The sequence below is a fragment of the Trachymyrmex septentrionalis genome, unplaced genomic scaffold (assembly GCF_001594115.1).
Source record: "Trachymyrmex septentrionalis isolate Tsep2-gDNA-1 unplaced genomic scaffold, Tsep1.0 scaffold13, whole genome shotgun sequence".
NCBI classification, from domain to species: Eukaryota; Metazoa; Arthropoda; class Insecta; order Hymenoptera; family Formicidae; genus Trachymyrmex; species Trachymyrmex septentrionalis.
In genome coordinates this window covers 1,891,710-1,906,677 of record NW_017304438.1, presented here as the reverse complement: position 1 = coordinate 1,906,677, position 14,968 = coordinate 1,891,710, and the positions used below count along the sequence as shown (strand labels likewise).

The 14,968-nt window shown below is 32.0% G+C and overlaps 2 protein-coding genes across 5 annotated transcripts in view; one reads left to right on the top strand and one right to left on the bottom strand.

The window, feature by feature from the left end:
- Positions 1-281: 281 nt before the first annotated feature.
- LOC108756900 (DNA polymerase epsilon subunit 3) lies at positions 282-6,963 on the bottom strand. Of its 3 annotated transcripts, none has more exons than XM_018501057.1 (2): positions 6,781-6,963; positions 282-677 (listed from the first exon to the last, which is right to left on the bottom strand). In XM_018501057.1, exon 2 carries the CDS (start codon positions 675-677, stop codon positions 282-284), a length of 396 nt encoding a protein of 131 aa, XP_018356559.1. In that variant the 5' UTR covers positions 6,781-6,963. The 3 variants fall into 3 exon arrangements, with proteins under 3 accessions (XP_018356559.1, XP_018356560.1, XP_018356558.1); XM_018501058.1 differs by lacking the exon at positions 6,781-6,963 and adding an exon at positions 2,165-2,192; XM_018501056.1 differs by lacking the exon at positions 6,781-6,963 and adding an exon at positions 1,931-2,009.
- LOC108756899 (gamma-soluble NSF attachment protein-like) overlaps positions 2,379-14,968 on the top strand; it is a 15,502-nt gene continuing 2,912 nt past the window's right edge. The window contains exons 1-13 of one of the 2 annotated variants that reach the window (XM_018501055.1): positions 2,379-2,639; positions 3,462-3,529; positions 3,704-3,788; positions 4,052-4,069; positions 4,147-4,354; positions 4,596-4,844; positions 5,024-5,263; positions 5,389-5,503; positions 11,403-11,666; positions 11,845-11,939; positions 12,303-12,362; positions 14,380-14,612; positions 14,822-14,916. In XM_018501055.1, coding sequence (XP_018356557.1) covers positions 2,590-2,639; positions 3,462-3,529; positions 3,704-3,788; positions 4,052-4,069; positions 4,147-4,354; positions 4,596-4,844; positions 5,024-5,263; positions 5,389-5,503; positions 11,403-11,666; positions 11,845-11,939; positions 12,303-12,362; positions 14,380-14,612; positions 14,822-14,916 — 1,780 coding nt within the window. In that variant the 5' untranslated portion in view covers positions 2,379-2,589. Of the gene's footprint in view, positions 2,640-3,461; positions 3,530-3,703; positions 3,789-4,051; positions 4,070-4,146; positions 4,355-4,595; positions 4,845-5,023; positions 5,273-5,388; positions 5,739-11,402; positions 11,667-11,844; positions 11,940-12,302; positions 12,363-14,379; positions 14,613-14,821; positions 14,917-14,968 lie in introns of those variants that run through there. The other variant, XM_018501054.1, reaches the window with a different exon arrangement.

Here is a 14,968-nt window from a genome sequence, read left to right as displayed (position 1 = left end):
TTAATTTTCTTTGTTGCACGAAAAACGCACATCGTTTATAACATTATAATGTTTTAAAATTATTAAGTAATAAATATTATTAAAAAATGTTTTATGTGTAATCTGCTAATATTACATGAAACAATAATTAAAATAAATATTAAGCTTTAATTTAATTAGCTTCAGAGTTCATATGTTTTTTATTATTGTTCACACTGAGCATTTAATTTATATTATAAATATCTTAAATTATTATCATAGATAAATTTTGAAAAATAGTACATATGTGACAAATTCACTTTTTAGAAAATTTCAATAATTTCTCTTCCCACTTCTTCATCTTCACCATTTATATCATCATCATCTTTCTTTTGTTGCTTTTTCTTCGACGTCGCGTCTTTCTTTTCTTTCTGAATCTTTTTAAAGTTTTCAAGAGATTCCTGCAATGGCTCAACAAACTGATCAAACTCGACATCTAGCATCGCTTGTATCACGTCTGGGCCACTGACAGTCTTGCGGTTACTTTTCTTGGCTACTATATTGGCAGCCGATGTGAGATATAGTATGAAAATGGATGCGGCCTTCGCCACCGCTGTTCTGGCATCTTTTCCAACTGTCACTCCATCTGGTAAAGCTTCCTTGATGATTCTGGTCACAACCGCATTGGGCAAATTCAAATCTTCTAATCGTTCGGCCATCTAATTACCGTTTATATTTTTTCAATTCTTATAAATAAAGAATAATGTAAAATATCGTAATCTTACAATTATAATACTCATGACATAAATTGTCAAAATAGAATTAACATGTATACAGAGTGTATCTAAAATAACGCCCATTAATCATATAGTGCTGTTCCTAATAAAAAAATTGAGTCGAAAAGTCTTCTACCATTTTGCAATTTTCGCAATATTTTTTTTAGTCATCCAATGAGCAAAATGTCTAAAATTGACGTATAAGAAAACTTTAAGATATCTTTAAGAGTTCTTTAAGAAACATCTTCAAGATATTTTACAAAAAACTAAAAGATATCTTAAAATTGTCCTATACATCGATTTTATCCGTTTATTCAACAAAGTTTCGAAATTAATATCTCGTTAACTATTTTGTAAATTGCAAAATAGTAAAGCACTTTTTAGTTTTTTATTAGGAATAGCACTATATAATTAGTGAGTGTTATTTCAGATACATTATAGCATTTATAAGATATAATATCGTTCTCTTACTTTAAAAGACACAACTAAAAAATGTTACCTTCACGTTATTATCATGAATGAGTTAGATAAAAATTACTCTATCAATCATCAAAAGCAAACTAATTTAATTTCACAGTTCAACTGCCAAATAAGATTTTCAAAGAAATCATACCTTTTACAAATATATTTTTGAGACAATAAAATATAAATATCATTAGAGCCGACACTGGATATTTGTATTAGTTAATTTATTTATACGACAATAATAAAAATATATAGTTTCGACCTATGATTCGAATTCTCTTCAGTATATAATAATTCCTCCTTTAAGTTTGATGATGATAATGAATTGTTCAGAATTTGTTATAATTTTGTAGATTGTTAAGTCATTATAATTCAAAAAGAATTTTTTAAGAATTATGATACAAAAATGACATGTGCCATTATTGATATAATCTAAGTAAAAATTTCTGAGTATTTCTTTTGTTAATATTACTTAATTAGTCAATAATTTTTTGTTAAATTCAAAAATTATTTTTTCTCTTTTCTGAAAAACTTAATTTTTTGAGTCGTGTCACTTTTAAAGTAAGAATATGTATATAAAGTATAATCTTTTATAAATAAGAGTAACATTTGACAATTTTTTAGGTTATCTTTAGTAAGCAGTTTGTTGAAGCGCATAAATTACAAAAATCAAATTCTAAAAAAATGTAAGTGAAAATAGCAGAAGCAACGAGGAAAACCTTTGTTATTACCTCAATTTGTAAACGTGAGAGAATTTATCTATTAGCCCACGATTTGAGGTTAGGTCTTTCCCGCCAACGACTTCGTGACAATTACAGTTGTTGAAATAAACCTTGTCACAATGAGAATCAACAATGAAGTGAAGACCTCGTAAAATCAAGCGAATATATTAGCAAATCACGATAATTACATTTTCACTGAAACTGAGCGTTCGAAAAATTCAAACAAAAATTAACATCAATTACAGGAACTAAAGATGTCGTGATTCACGGATGAGTGTTGCAAAACAAATCCGTCGAATATATATTGGTATTCGTAGCTAATTGATAAAGAACGAATGAGAACCAATCACGTTTGGCAAGCTGTTACACACGACGCACTACGCAGGCGAGGCGGAGTAGATTAAGTTAGGTTAGGTTAGGTTAGGTTAAGTCAGGTCGCCTCATCGATAATCGCTTATGCGCTTCTCGCAATCTCGAGAACGATTGGTGATACTGCTGATGAACGACAAGTGTAAAGATTAGTTCCAGCGTCTGTATGCAGACACAGTGTTTTGACGAGAGGCGAGCAGCTTTTAGGGTTGAGACACAATTCCGAGCATCGAACTGACATAACTTCGTTGTCGTTGTGCTCGACCGCGGAGGAAAACGAAGACACCATTCGGAAGAAAATGTCAAAGATCGAGGAGGCAAACGAGCACATACGTCAGGCTGAAAAAGCGTAAGCATTCCTCTCGCCCTCAAGATTCTTTTAATGCTTACGAATCGCTCAGATATTATTGGAGTATTTAGAATGTTCCTCGTTAGATTGTGTATTGTTAGACGTGGTATGTAAATCTAGTATTAAAGGCTAACAAAATAAGCTTATGGCAAACTGCAATAATCTCTTTTAAAAGCTTGTAGGTGTAAGTTTTTTAAAACTATATATTAATGCTCAAAAGTATATTTGTCCATCTTAATTTTTATATATATCTTTTTTTATGTCTAAATTCTGTTCTAATTTTATTATATTCTTTGTACATATCATATTTCCTTATTTAAAAAGTGATACAACTCAAAAAACATAATTTCCGAGTTATTACCAAGTTTGAATGAGTTAAGTAAACATAACTCTATTAATCATCTATCAATCAAAAGTAAACTAAGCTTCATAAAAAATCATAAAAATTATCATAATTTAAAAAGGACGATTTTTTTTTTAAATTATGAAACACGAAAATGATTGAATAGCCAATGATTTTCTGATAAATGAAAAAATAGGCTTTTTCTTTTCTGGAAAACTTAATTTTTTAAGTTGTGTTATTTTTGTAGTAAAGAAACAATATATAAAATGAAAATTTTGAGTTTTATCAAACATTGTTACTAAGACTAACATTTAGAAGATTAAGGAAGAAGGTACTAAAATTTATTAAGGAAGAGGATACTAAAATTTATTCTACTTTATTTACTTAATTAAGAAAAAGAGGATGGACAAGTACTTCAGAGCAATAGTATATATTATTTGTAGGTTTTTATGTGGAACAAATCTTTTTGTTTCTTTCAGCTTGAAACCTACATTCTTGAAATGGCGACCTGATTATGAGGTAGCAGCTGATGAATATTCACATGCTGGTAAAAAAATATGAGATATAATATAATAATAAAATATTTAAACAAAGTATAAAAATAAAAAATCAAATATTTTATCGGTGTTCAAAAATTTTACAATATAGAATAAATTAAGAAATTAATCAAGACTTTTGTAAATAGTTGATTAATTTAACTATACTTTTTATAATTCTTTAGCAACCTGCTTTCGAGTAGCCAAATCATATGCACAGTGTAAAGATTGTTTAGTAAAGGCAGCCGACTGTTACAAACAAACCAAAGCGTATCCTTTGATATAATAATAAAAAACAATTTCTGATTTTTCAATTTTAAGTATTGCATAAAATATATCTTTTTATTAAACTCGTCCAAAAATGTATTCATTGTATTCTTTATCATTATTTTAATAACCAATTACTACATTTTCATAAAAATATCCAAAAGACAAACTTTGTATTATAGGAACTTAATTTTTTCCTAAAGTTTCTGCTAAAATTTCACACATCCTCGTGTATTTTCTTTAATTCTGCAATTATTATAAAATAGATGGTTCCATGCAGCAAGGTATATATCACATATATACATAATTTAGATTTTATCACGTAACATATTACAATATTATAAGAATGCAATGTTTTCAGGTGCATCGAGCAGGCTCTGCTTGTCTGCAAGGAAATGGGGAATTTATCAGAAGTATCAAAACTAGCTCACAGTGCTTGTGGTCTTTTCCAGCAGCATGGATCTCCTGAATCAGCCGTTACTGCTCTCGACAAGGCAGCTAAGATGTTGGAAGCTACACAGCCCCAGCAGGCTCTAGAGCTATTTAGACGCGCGGTTGACATAATCTCGGTAAAAATCTTGTCATTTTATGAATAAAAGTAACAAAAGGAAGTACAAAATTATAGAAATATCGATATAGTATACGAAGAGAAAGAAGAAAGATTATATGATTAATTATACAGATCTATAATTTAAAAGATTTTAGAAAATGTATATATAAGAATTTTGAAAATTTATAAAAAATTAAATGTTAAAAACAATTGTATAAAAATTCATAGTAAGAAGGCTTGAAAGAAGATATTGTCTGTAGGGCGAGGACAATCCGCGACACGCAGCGGAATACATGAGCAAAGTTGCGAGACTATTAGTGAAGCTACAGATGTATGACGAGGCGGCAGATGCGATACGTCGCGAGATTGGCATGTATCAGGATGTCAAGCTTTGGCAGTCGCTTGGAAGGCTTACTGTGGCATTGGTGTTAGTGCAATTGGCACGAGGTGATCAGGTTGCGGCCGAGAAGGCCTTCAAAGAATGGGGTAACTTCTGCGAGGCCCCTGAAGTACGTGAAAGATATATAATAAATTTTCTTAACATAAAAATAAAAAGAAATTTAAAATTAAAATTCTCTTATATACTGCTCGACGAATATTTCTTGATAATTGGAAAGTTGACGATCCATTAATACCAAGATGGAAAAATTTGTCAATTATGTCAATACGCGATTTATTGGTTCTTCAGGTACAAACATTGGAGATGTTGTTACAAGCATATGATAATGAAGATGCGGATGCAGCTCGGGCAGCCCTTAACAGTCCTTTTATCAAACACATGGACGTGGAGTACGCCAAGCTAGCACGAGGTTTACCTTTACCACAACAGGAATATGCTATTCCACCTGCTGGAGTAAGAGCCAACGCCGCGGAATCCTATGTTTCTCCTAACGCGTCCAAGGTTGGCGGACAGACCGTTGAAGCTGAAGTTAACCATGTGAATTTCATTATTAGTCATTTTACTATTATATATTTGATTATTATCCGTCATTTTACTATTGTATATTTGATTTCATTAGGCATATAATGACAATGATTTGTTGATTTTCTTAGGCAAAGAATGAAGTCAATGAATCTAGTCAATCAATCGAGAAGAAACCAGAAGTCGCATCACCACCAAAACCTATACAAAAGCAGGAGGAAGAGGACGATTATGAGGGAGGCCTGTGTTAATCGTCTTTACATGTAAAAAATTCCTGTATTGCTTATAAACTTTTAATTGTGTAACGCTTGCATGTACATTGAGCGTTTCATCGCATCGAAACACATTGTTCGCTTCAAAAGAATTGTCTTTTAGCTTAACTTTTAACAGAAATCTAACTATCAGAATTATTAGAAGGCAATGCGAAAATATGGAAAGGGATAACGATCTGTATCTTTTTTTATATTTTAAATTTTTATTCACACAAATATGTCACTTTAATTCATTTATTAATAACTATTTTCTCTACACAATTCTTACGAACGTTTCTTTCTAAGATTTAGAATTTATTTTATATTAGATTAAACTTTTTATATTTTTTAATTTTAAAAATCTAAAAATGTTATATATGGAGAAAATATATTTTTGTCGAAAAGACTTAGTGTGTACCACCAGAAATGGAAAAAAATTTAATTATTTTCTTTGATTGTGACATCCAAAAAATATTTCACAAGATCCATCTTTCATAAATTACCGAAGTAACATACAGTGTCTATAAAGCGTTAAGAAAGCACGAAAAAAGTGCAAAGTTGCTTTTTTAATGCTATGTAGACATTGCTGTGTTAGTTGGATAGACTTGAAATATTTTTTCTTTTTCACAATTATCACAATCAAAGCAAATAAATGTTTCAAAAATTTAGTTTTTTTTTTTATGGAACATTCTGTATATAGCGACACCATGAACGTAAATAAGAGACATCTGCGATTTACTTTTACATATATGCGCATGTGTATATATTCCTTTAGCAAATTTCTAATATTTCCATATTTTTAATTGATAATTAGCTAACGCTGTATATACTTTAATTGAAAAACGCAACATTCCTCAATGAAAGCAGAAATATTTAGTTTTCCAGCACCGTCCTAGCGAAATCGTTATACCTAAACTGTTATGATTGTAAGAGTTTAAGAGAAAAAAAAAACATGAATATTATATCCCAAAATGTTGCTGTTTTACTTGCACTTTACCTATCTACAAAATATACCTACAATCCTTAATAAAAAAATATTTTTCAAAGTTTTTGCGAAAGTCGATTTCGTTACATGGAATGTTTAAATAGGTTATGTTTAGTCGTACACATGTCTGCTCTACTTATTGCACATTCTGCTCTCCATTTTATAGATATGAAATTTAAATTTAATGAGACTGAAGAAGAGAGAGATGTGAAAGAGAAAAAAAAATAGACAAACGAAAAAAAGGCGCAGTTAAAAAAGGTAGATTCATAGTTGTGAGGAATACTCACTGGGAAGCTCGAATTACTGCAATAAGCGGATTAATGCAGGAATTGCCTCGAGACGAATTCTTCGTTATTCTTCGTAAAGTTCACAAATTCACAGAAAATCGAATCGCACCGAATTACACTCCGATACAAGTATCGAATTCGACTAGCACAACTTTGGATATGAATTTGAAACCAAGTGAAAATGGCGCGCGCGACCATAAACTATAAGTGTCAGTTAAGCTGCGTTCGGAAATATCGGTCTAGTTTCCACCGAGGGTTGAAACCGGATCAGAATGATCCAATCTCAGGCTAGTTTCAAAACTTTCTCTCTGAGGAAAATTTACTCGAAATATATAGTATACGTAACATATACTATAGCATATAAAGTAAAATCTTCGGAAGTTTTGGAAGTAGCCTCAATAGATAATAGGTGAATCTAGAAACACGACTGCTTACTGAGCATTCAGTAAGCTCTTGCATCTGATTGATGTATTCCGTTAGAACTAAAAATATAGACTAACAGATACAAAAGCTGAGAGCTCAATGAGCTCTTTTACCTTTTAGTCTACATTTTTAGATCTAATAGAATATGCCAATCAAATGGAAGAGCTCATTAAGCGCTCAGTAAGCTCTTGTACCTGTTTGGTTTATATTTTTAGATCTAATGGAACATGCCAATCAGATGCAAGAGCTTACTGAGCTCTCAGTGAGTGGTCGTGCTTCTAAATGCACTCAATCATAAGGCTGTATTTTCATGTTGACGCTCAACGCTCGATTCGAGCATCAAAATTGGTTTTGCCCTTAGTTTCTCACTGGATCTAAATGTATAAACCATTGAAATTTAACCAAGCAAAACAATAGGAGCTAAAATTTCTTTATTCTCATTGGTTAAATTTTAATCTTTAATTTTTAATTTTAGGCTGGAGTTCCTGAGGTATATTTAGAGCTGCCGCACACAAAATTTTTATAACAGTAATTTTAAAACGTGAACTTAAGTCGATGAATCAATCAGGATACTGCTTTAGATTCATGTACACTAATGGAAATAGCAGTAAACTTATCCATAAGGCAAGTTTCAACCGGTTGAAATTCACCTTATTGCGAGATTATGGATAATTTTACTGTGTTATTTTCATTTCCATTAGATTACGTAATCTAAAGCAATATTCTGATTGGCTCATTGGTCTAAAGCCGGAAGCACATAGAAAAACGTAAGACGTAATCAGTAAGGAAATCGTAAGATTGAATCTGCCTTACGGTCTCTAATACATAATTGGGCAATTTGCTTACTGATTATGTCTTATGGCCTTACGTTTTTGTATGTGCCATGGACTTTAGTTTATGTCTTATGCCTAATTCAAACTGGATGGCCACAGCATGGCGATATTTATAGTAACGTAAAAAATATCGCTTTGCTGGTTGGTTGCTGCTCTGCTGCTTAATGCTTGTTGTTTCTAGTCTGAATTAAGCATTATGATTACTGATGTGGAATTTTGTGTGCGACATCCTTTACATATTGCGTAACTGCGTAACCAATCAAAAGCGATTTGCTATGTGGTTTTGCGTTTTACTGATTATTGATTGGTTACGCGGTTACGCGATACGCGGTAAATACGCTTTAGGACTCTATCCTCAGGCTGCTATCACATGCAGCGTAACTTGCATAAGCGTAACTTGCGTTAATTAATTAAATTATATCAGATATTACGCTTTATTCTGTTAAAACCATTTGATTGGCTAACGCAAGTTACGCTTACGCAAATTATGCTGCATGTGAAAGCAGCCGCAGGTAGTTTTACCAACTTGGATTAATTTGGATCTACAATGGGCTTATAAGCCTTAAGCCATAAGAAATAGACGAATCATAGTAAATTTTTCTTTTCGCATTCAACTGTAATTGGTCAATTTTTTACGACTTAAGGCTTAAAACATCTGTAGCTTCGGACTTAATCGGTCGATAAAAGCTCGGTTTTACCAACTCCAATTAAGCTAATGCGAGCTATCGTTCGATTAAATATTAATCGTGATTGGTCAATTCTGCTGAACAGCAAATGTGATTGGTTAGTTCCAATGTAACATCGACCGATTAGGTTAATCGGAGTTGGTATTGTTGGTAAGACTGGCTTTCAATTTTTAATATATAAGATACATAGTCTGATTTCGGCCTTATGCCCATGTCACACTACGCATTGGAGATTAAAAATTGCGAAATAAGAATTAGAATTCAGTCAATTAGAACAAAACGGATTAAAATTAAAACTACCTGATTGGTCGAATTCTGGCACTACTGCCTTAAGTTTTTTATGTGCCATAGTCTTTTAACTTAAGTTTTACTTAAAATCTCATTATAAACGTTGCTTAAACGATATTCAATTTCTTCCTTAAGGCCTTTTTTCTTGCTCGCGACGGTATGAACGCCGCGGTATGTTCGTGCGGCGAATCAATATTGCGATGGCCACGATTGCGAGCGTCGTGCAGTATTGTACCACGACGCGCCGCAATGGGGCGCTCGCGTCCGTGGGGGTGAGTCAAATAAATAGCGGTGCGTTGCGCCGGAATCGGAGCAGACGTCAAACCACGTCAAACGTCACGGCATTCGACAACGCGGTTACAATTGTTACGAGTGAAACACCGCCGAGGTCGAGATCACGGCTCCTACGACACTAACAGACTTGACTGTCCGCGCACCCCCGCCGCAGGTCGTACTAGACCATACCAGACGACAGAAGACGGGATTGCGCGCCGCGGGTGTAGCTCCCAGCGCGAATCCTAGAGCTCCAGCGAGCGCGCCGTTTCTCGGAGGGGACCTCCGGTCGCGCTCGAGAATCTCGTCCCACCGATGAGCGAGCGGCCGAGGCGCGAGCGCGCTTCCACAGAGGGTGCCGCGCGGCCGTCGCGGCGAGACAGGCCGCGGCCCAGGCTTTAAATTCAAAGACGGAGCGGATAGAGGAATGACGCTGGAGAACCCGTTTTTTGTCGTCAAGGAGTAAGTGCACCGCGGGGGAAGGAGCCAAGGAGCGAATGCATCGATTTTTCCTCCGTGCGTCGCACGAATCGGCACGAATTTAACAAAAGAAAAGAAATAGGAAAGACTAGAGGGGATAATTGTTTTCGAGTGCGCGTTAATCCCCTGCGTGTCATTGCCGTGACTTTTTTTCTCCGAGAAGGGGCTGTCAAGGGATGGGTGGGGAGTAGCGATCGTGAGCGTGAGTGAGCGCGCGGGAGAAGTGTAAGCGCTTGCAAACATGCCGATAACGACGCGACCAATTAACCAATATTGGATATCGGCGTGATATCGCCGGATTAGATGCGAATTTACGTGATAACGGACGTTATCGTTATTGTTTCAAGGAATGTCACTTTTCGTCGCGATAGTTATCTCCGGCTGATATATTGCTTTGACAGGGGATAATTCTCTGACGTGACAGATTTCTCTGACCAATACGTGTGATGGATCCTTTGTATAAATATTGCACGATGTTGCGCGTTGACAGAATTTGTCGACATGATTCTTTCGATGAAAGAAGCGGAGCGGTCGAAACATTTTTTTTTTTTTTTAATGTAGATATGTCTGTAATAAAAGGAGCTCTATCTACGAAATATCTATGATTTTTTCCCTAAAGATTAAATACAGTTCGAACAGAGATATCGCAAAATTGTTTGTGTAATAATTTTATTAGATATTGTAGTAATTTATTGTAATCTTTGAATTTGAGCGAGAAAATTTTTTAATAAAAGTTTAATGCAGTATTTAATTAATACAACATTGCAATTAAAAATATTAGAATACATAATGGAGCAAATATTGGTGTTACAGAATTGCATTAATAAATGAGATATTAATAGAAAATATGTTTGATATATATATATATATGAGACACTAATTTGTCTTGCAATATTTATATAAGAAGAATTGGAGTTGAGGAGCAAACTTTCAAAATGCATTTTATCCAAAATTTGTAATTTTCAGAAAACGAAAAAGAAACTCCGCACACAAGAAAATTATGCATTTTACAGAAAATAACAATATGCCAATCAGTAGGATGTGAAATATTGAACAAAATTACTAAACAATTACTAAAAATGTTAAACAAATAAATTTTGTTCGTCTCCAGTTAAAAAATATAATACACTTCGAAATGTCTGTTTTTTTTTCAGTATATAAATTAACGATGAAAAAATGCTTTCTGAACATCTCAGAGTTGCTTATAATATTATATGAGTCTTTCAACCACACTGAACACTACGCTATCTCTAACTAAAAAAATTGAAATTTTGGACAAAATGCATTTTGTATGCCTGCTCCTCAATTGTCTAATTATCTTACGGTAAAAATTGAAAAAAATGCAAATAGTACAAAGAGAATTTTATCTGAATAATTTTGCATGAAATTATATTTATAATTTGATAAAAATATTTTTATAGAAATAAATCACATATTTTATATAAAAAATAATGATAAATATAAATATTTAAGCATAAATATGAAAATGTAATCAAATTTAATTTGAATTTAAATTAAGATTTAAAATTCGAATGTTAGATTGAATATGGATTTAAATTTGAATCGCCGTATTTTTTACACTCGGACGTGTGTCGATTGATTTGGATGTGTCTGCAATGCTTTATGTGAATTTGTTTAGATTTAAACTATTACGTGACTGGCAGTGCTTTAATTGGCTTGAATTGTTTCAGCGAGGTATGCAAGGCGTTGAACAAGAATCGCGGCTTGTACGGTCGTTGGAGCGAACTGCAGAATGTCGCGATCGCGTCGCCGACCGGTATACCGCTGAGTGGCTCAGCCACTGCAATCTCACGTACAGACGAACTCGATTGGACCACCACCGAACTGCGGAAAGCACTTCGTTCCATCGAGTGGGATCTCGACGACCTCGAGGATACTATCTATATCCTTTTTCAATCTGAAATATTTCAATACAATTTACTGTAATTGAATTTGACTTAAATTTTAATGAGTTCAAGTTTGAAATTGAAATTTAAATAAATGTTGAAATTTGTATCAAATTTAAATTTACTTTTTAATTTAAATTTGAATTTTTTATATTGTCCTTAATGCGTGTGTACGTATCGTTGAAAAAAATCCAACAAAGTTCAAAATTGACAACAAGGAGTTGACCGTTCAACGGAGTTTCATTGAGCAGGCACGAGAGGAAGTGAAGGTAATTAATTAAATATTTAATTGATATTTAAAAAATAGTTCTATATACAGAGGAAAATCTATTTTCTTTTCGAGTTACTTTGGCAAGCAATTAAAAATTGCCTCATATTACGGTTACTTATTAAATATCTAATATCCACTTTTTAAATTACATAAGATAAATATAATATATAATAATATATAACACGTAATGTAATTTATATTGTACATAATCACTGCAATTACTTATATATTGCTATATTTGCATTACGATTCATAGTCACGCAATGCTTCGTTACATATATTAACACGTTCACGAAAGTGCCCGCGTTTGCGAGACTAATATCACCTTAATGGCTCTATTCGCTTATTAAAACTTTCGCAGATCATGAAGGACAAACTGAACTTAAGCAGAAGTCGGGATCGTGACAGTACGGCAAGACAGGTTTGTATATACATTGCGTTTCGCTTTACTTATACTCCACATCATATAACTGTATTTAGCATGCTAATTGTAAGTATTAAGTTGTACATATATGTTGCAACCAGAAAACAATTAAAGAACATAAGCAGTGCGTCCATATAATTGGTATGAAAAAAATAAAAACAAGAAAAATTGAAGAAATTTGAAAAGTAAAAGTGAAAAAAAAATAAATAAGTCGAAAATGTACTCAGCAAGTCCAACAATTTCAATCGTTTAACAAGAAACTAAAAGAATAATCCCAACGAATAATCTTTCATCATTAATCTTTTTTCTATTTTAAGAATGTACAGCACTTATACTATTATAATATTATATATAAATATAAATATATATGTAATATAGCCAAAGGGTTAATTTAGAGAATTAAATGTATATATACACTTACTGTAGTTTTCTGTAGTCAATGTATACACTCTAGTAAGGCCCAGTGTCACAACTCACGAGTTAATTCTTAACCGAGATTCAATTTATTTCTCATCTTTTTCCAACTCTAGAATTGAAGAGAGATAATAAATAAGTTGAACTTCGATAGAGTTAACTATGAATTGTGAAACTGGGCCTTACTATATACATTTACTAAAGTTAACACTGTGACATACTTATATATACATATAATACTGACATTTAATAGCACTTGTATCACATGGAACGCCTCATATATACATATGTATATTTTGAATGACTGTAATACATCTCAGATTAACATTAAAAGTTTAAGAGATTAAAATTTAAGAGATGTATTTTTTTTTACAAAAATTTAATATTGATAGTAATTTTCAGTATTAAATTGGGTTTCTATAATGACTGAATTTAAATTTTTCATATCTTAACCTATACATTCTTATATGTTACGAATATATATAAGGTTTTTTTAAATCTCTATGCTTACAAAACACTCGTAATCTGAATAATTTGACATTTGTCACAAATTGAAATCTAAATTCGGGTTTGAATTGAATACGAATTTCTTTATCAAATTTAATCATTCACAATTCCGAATTGTGAATTTTCTTTTATCTATTTATTTTATACAGTAAAAAAAATTAACGCTAAACTAATGAAAATAATGTTTTTTTTTATCTTTTGAAATATTAAGATAAATTTATTATTTTTATTAAATTAAAAGTGGGTTTTTCAAAATTAAAATTAAAATTGTTTATAAACAATTCACAGCTATCTTCAGCTGTTTTCAGCTTTATTTAGCGACAGTGACATCTATCGGTATTGCTTCCAATCTTTTTTGTCAGTATTGAACAATATCGTTTTGCTGTTAGTTGACGCCGTTGACGCATTTCAGTGACTCTAACCTCAATAAAGTGATTCGTTATGTCTTATCAAGTAGCATTATTTTGATAGTTTACACGTTATAGAATTAATAAATCAGTCTACTAATCCTCGCAAACGACAATGGTATACACAGTATTAACTTTTTTCGTTATTAAACTTAATTAAGTTTCGCAGTAATTACTATTTACGTAAGAGAAAATCGTGTCTTCAAGAATTCGCAGGAAACGATTTTTATCTTCGGTTTCTTTTTTTATTTATGATAAGTATCATATTTTTCATTTTTTCATTGATAATTTAGTATTTGCAAAATTTTAAATATTAAATACGTGATAAGTATGTGTACTGTCTTACAATATATATAAATAAGTAGAAGCAAATTTATCTTACATTGTATTTTTTTAAGATATCTGTTCATCAATATTATTAAATTGTTTGTCAATTTAATTTGTGATATTACTATTCTAATCTGTTAGGATTGCGTTTTACAACTAAAAATTAAATTTGGCGTATAGTTTACAGGATTGGATATGAATATATAAATTCACATGGAATTATGTAAACACTAAAGATTCAGCTGAACTATTTAGAATTCTTTAATTCTTATTTGTTGTGTATTATTTTAATTTTAACAATTTCATTTGTTATATATTTGTGATAATTATGTTATATTTGATGTATTATATATTTTTAGCCACTTTTGGACAACAGCCCTGCGAGAGTGCCGGCTAATCATGGCACTACTAAATACAGCAAGCTAGAAAATGAAATAGATAGTCCAAACAGACAGTTTCTCAGTGATACAATGCAACAGCAAAATGCTATGATGAGACAGCAGGATGAACAGTTGGATATGATTGGGGAAACAGTTGGTACATTAAAAACAGTATCCAGGCAAATCAACAGTGAACTAGATGAACAAGCTGTGTAAGCTAATATTTTATTAGTTTTTTTTTCAGTTTAAAAAAATTACAAAGTATTAATATATCGTAAATTTTTTATTTTTCTTATAATTAAAATATAAGAAGTTACACATAACTATAATACTATTGATAATAATGAAATATATATAATTAAAAATTTATTATTAATGTATTACATTATTATTGCAACATGTCAAGATGAATTTCTCATAGGATGTTGGATGAATTCGGGAATGAATTAGAGACAACAGATTCCAAGTTGGATGCTACCATGAAGAAGATGGCCAAGGTGTTGCACATGAGTAATGGTAATTATAACAATTACATTCCTGCTCCTACTACTCCAGTGACATCCAGCGT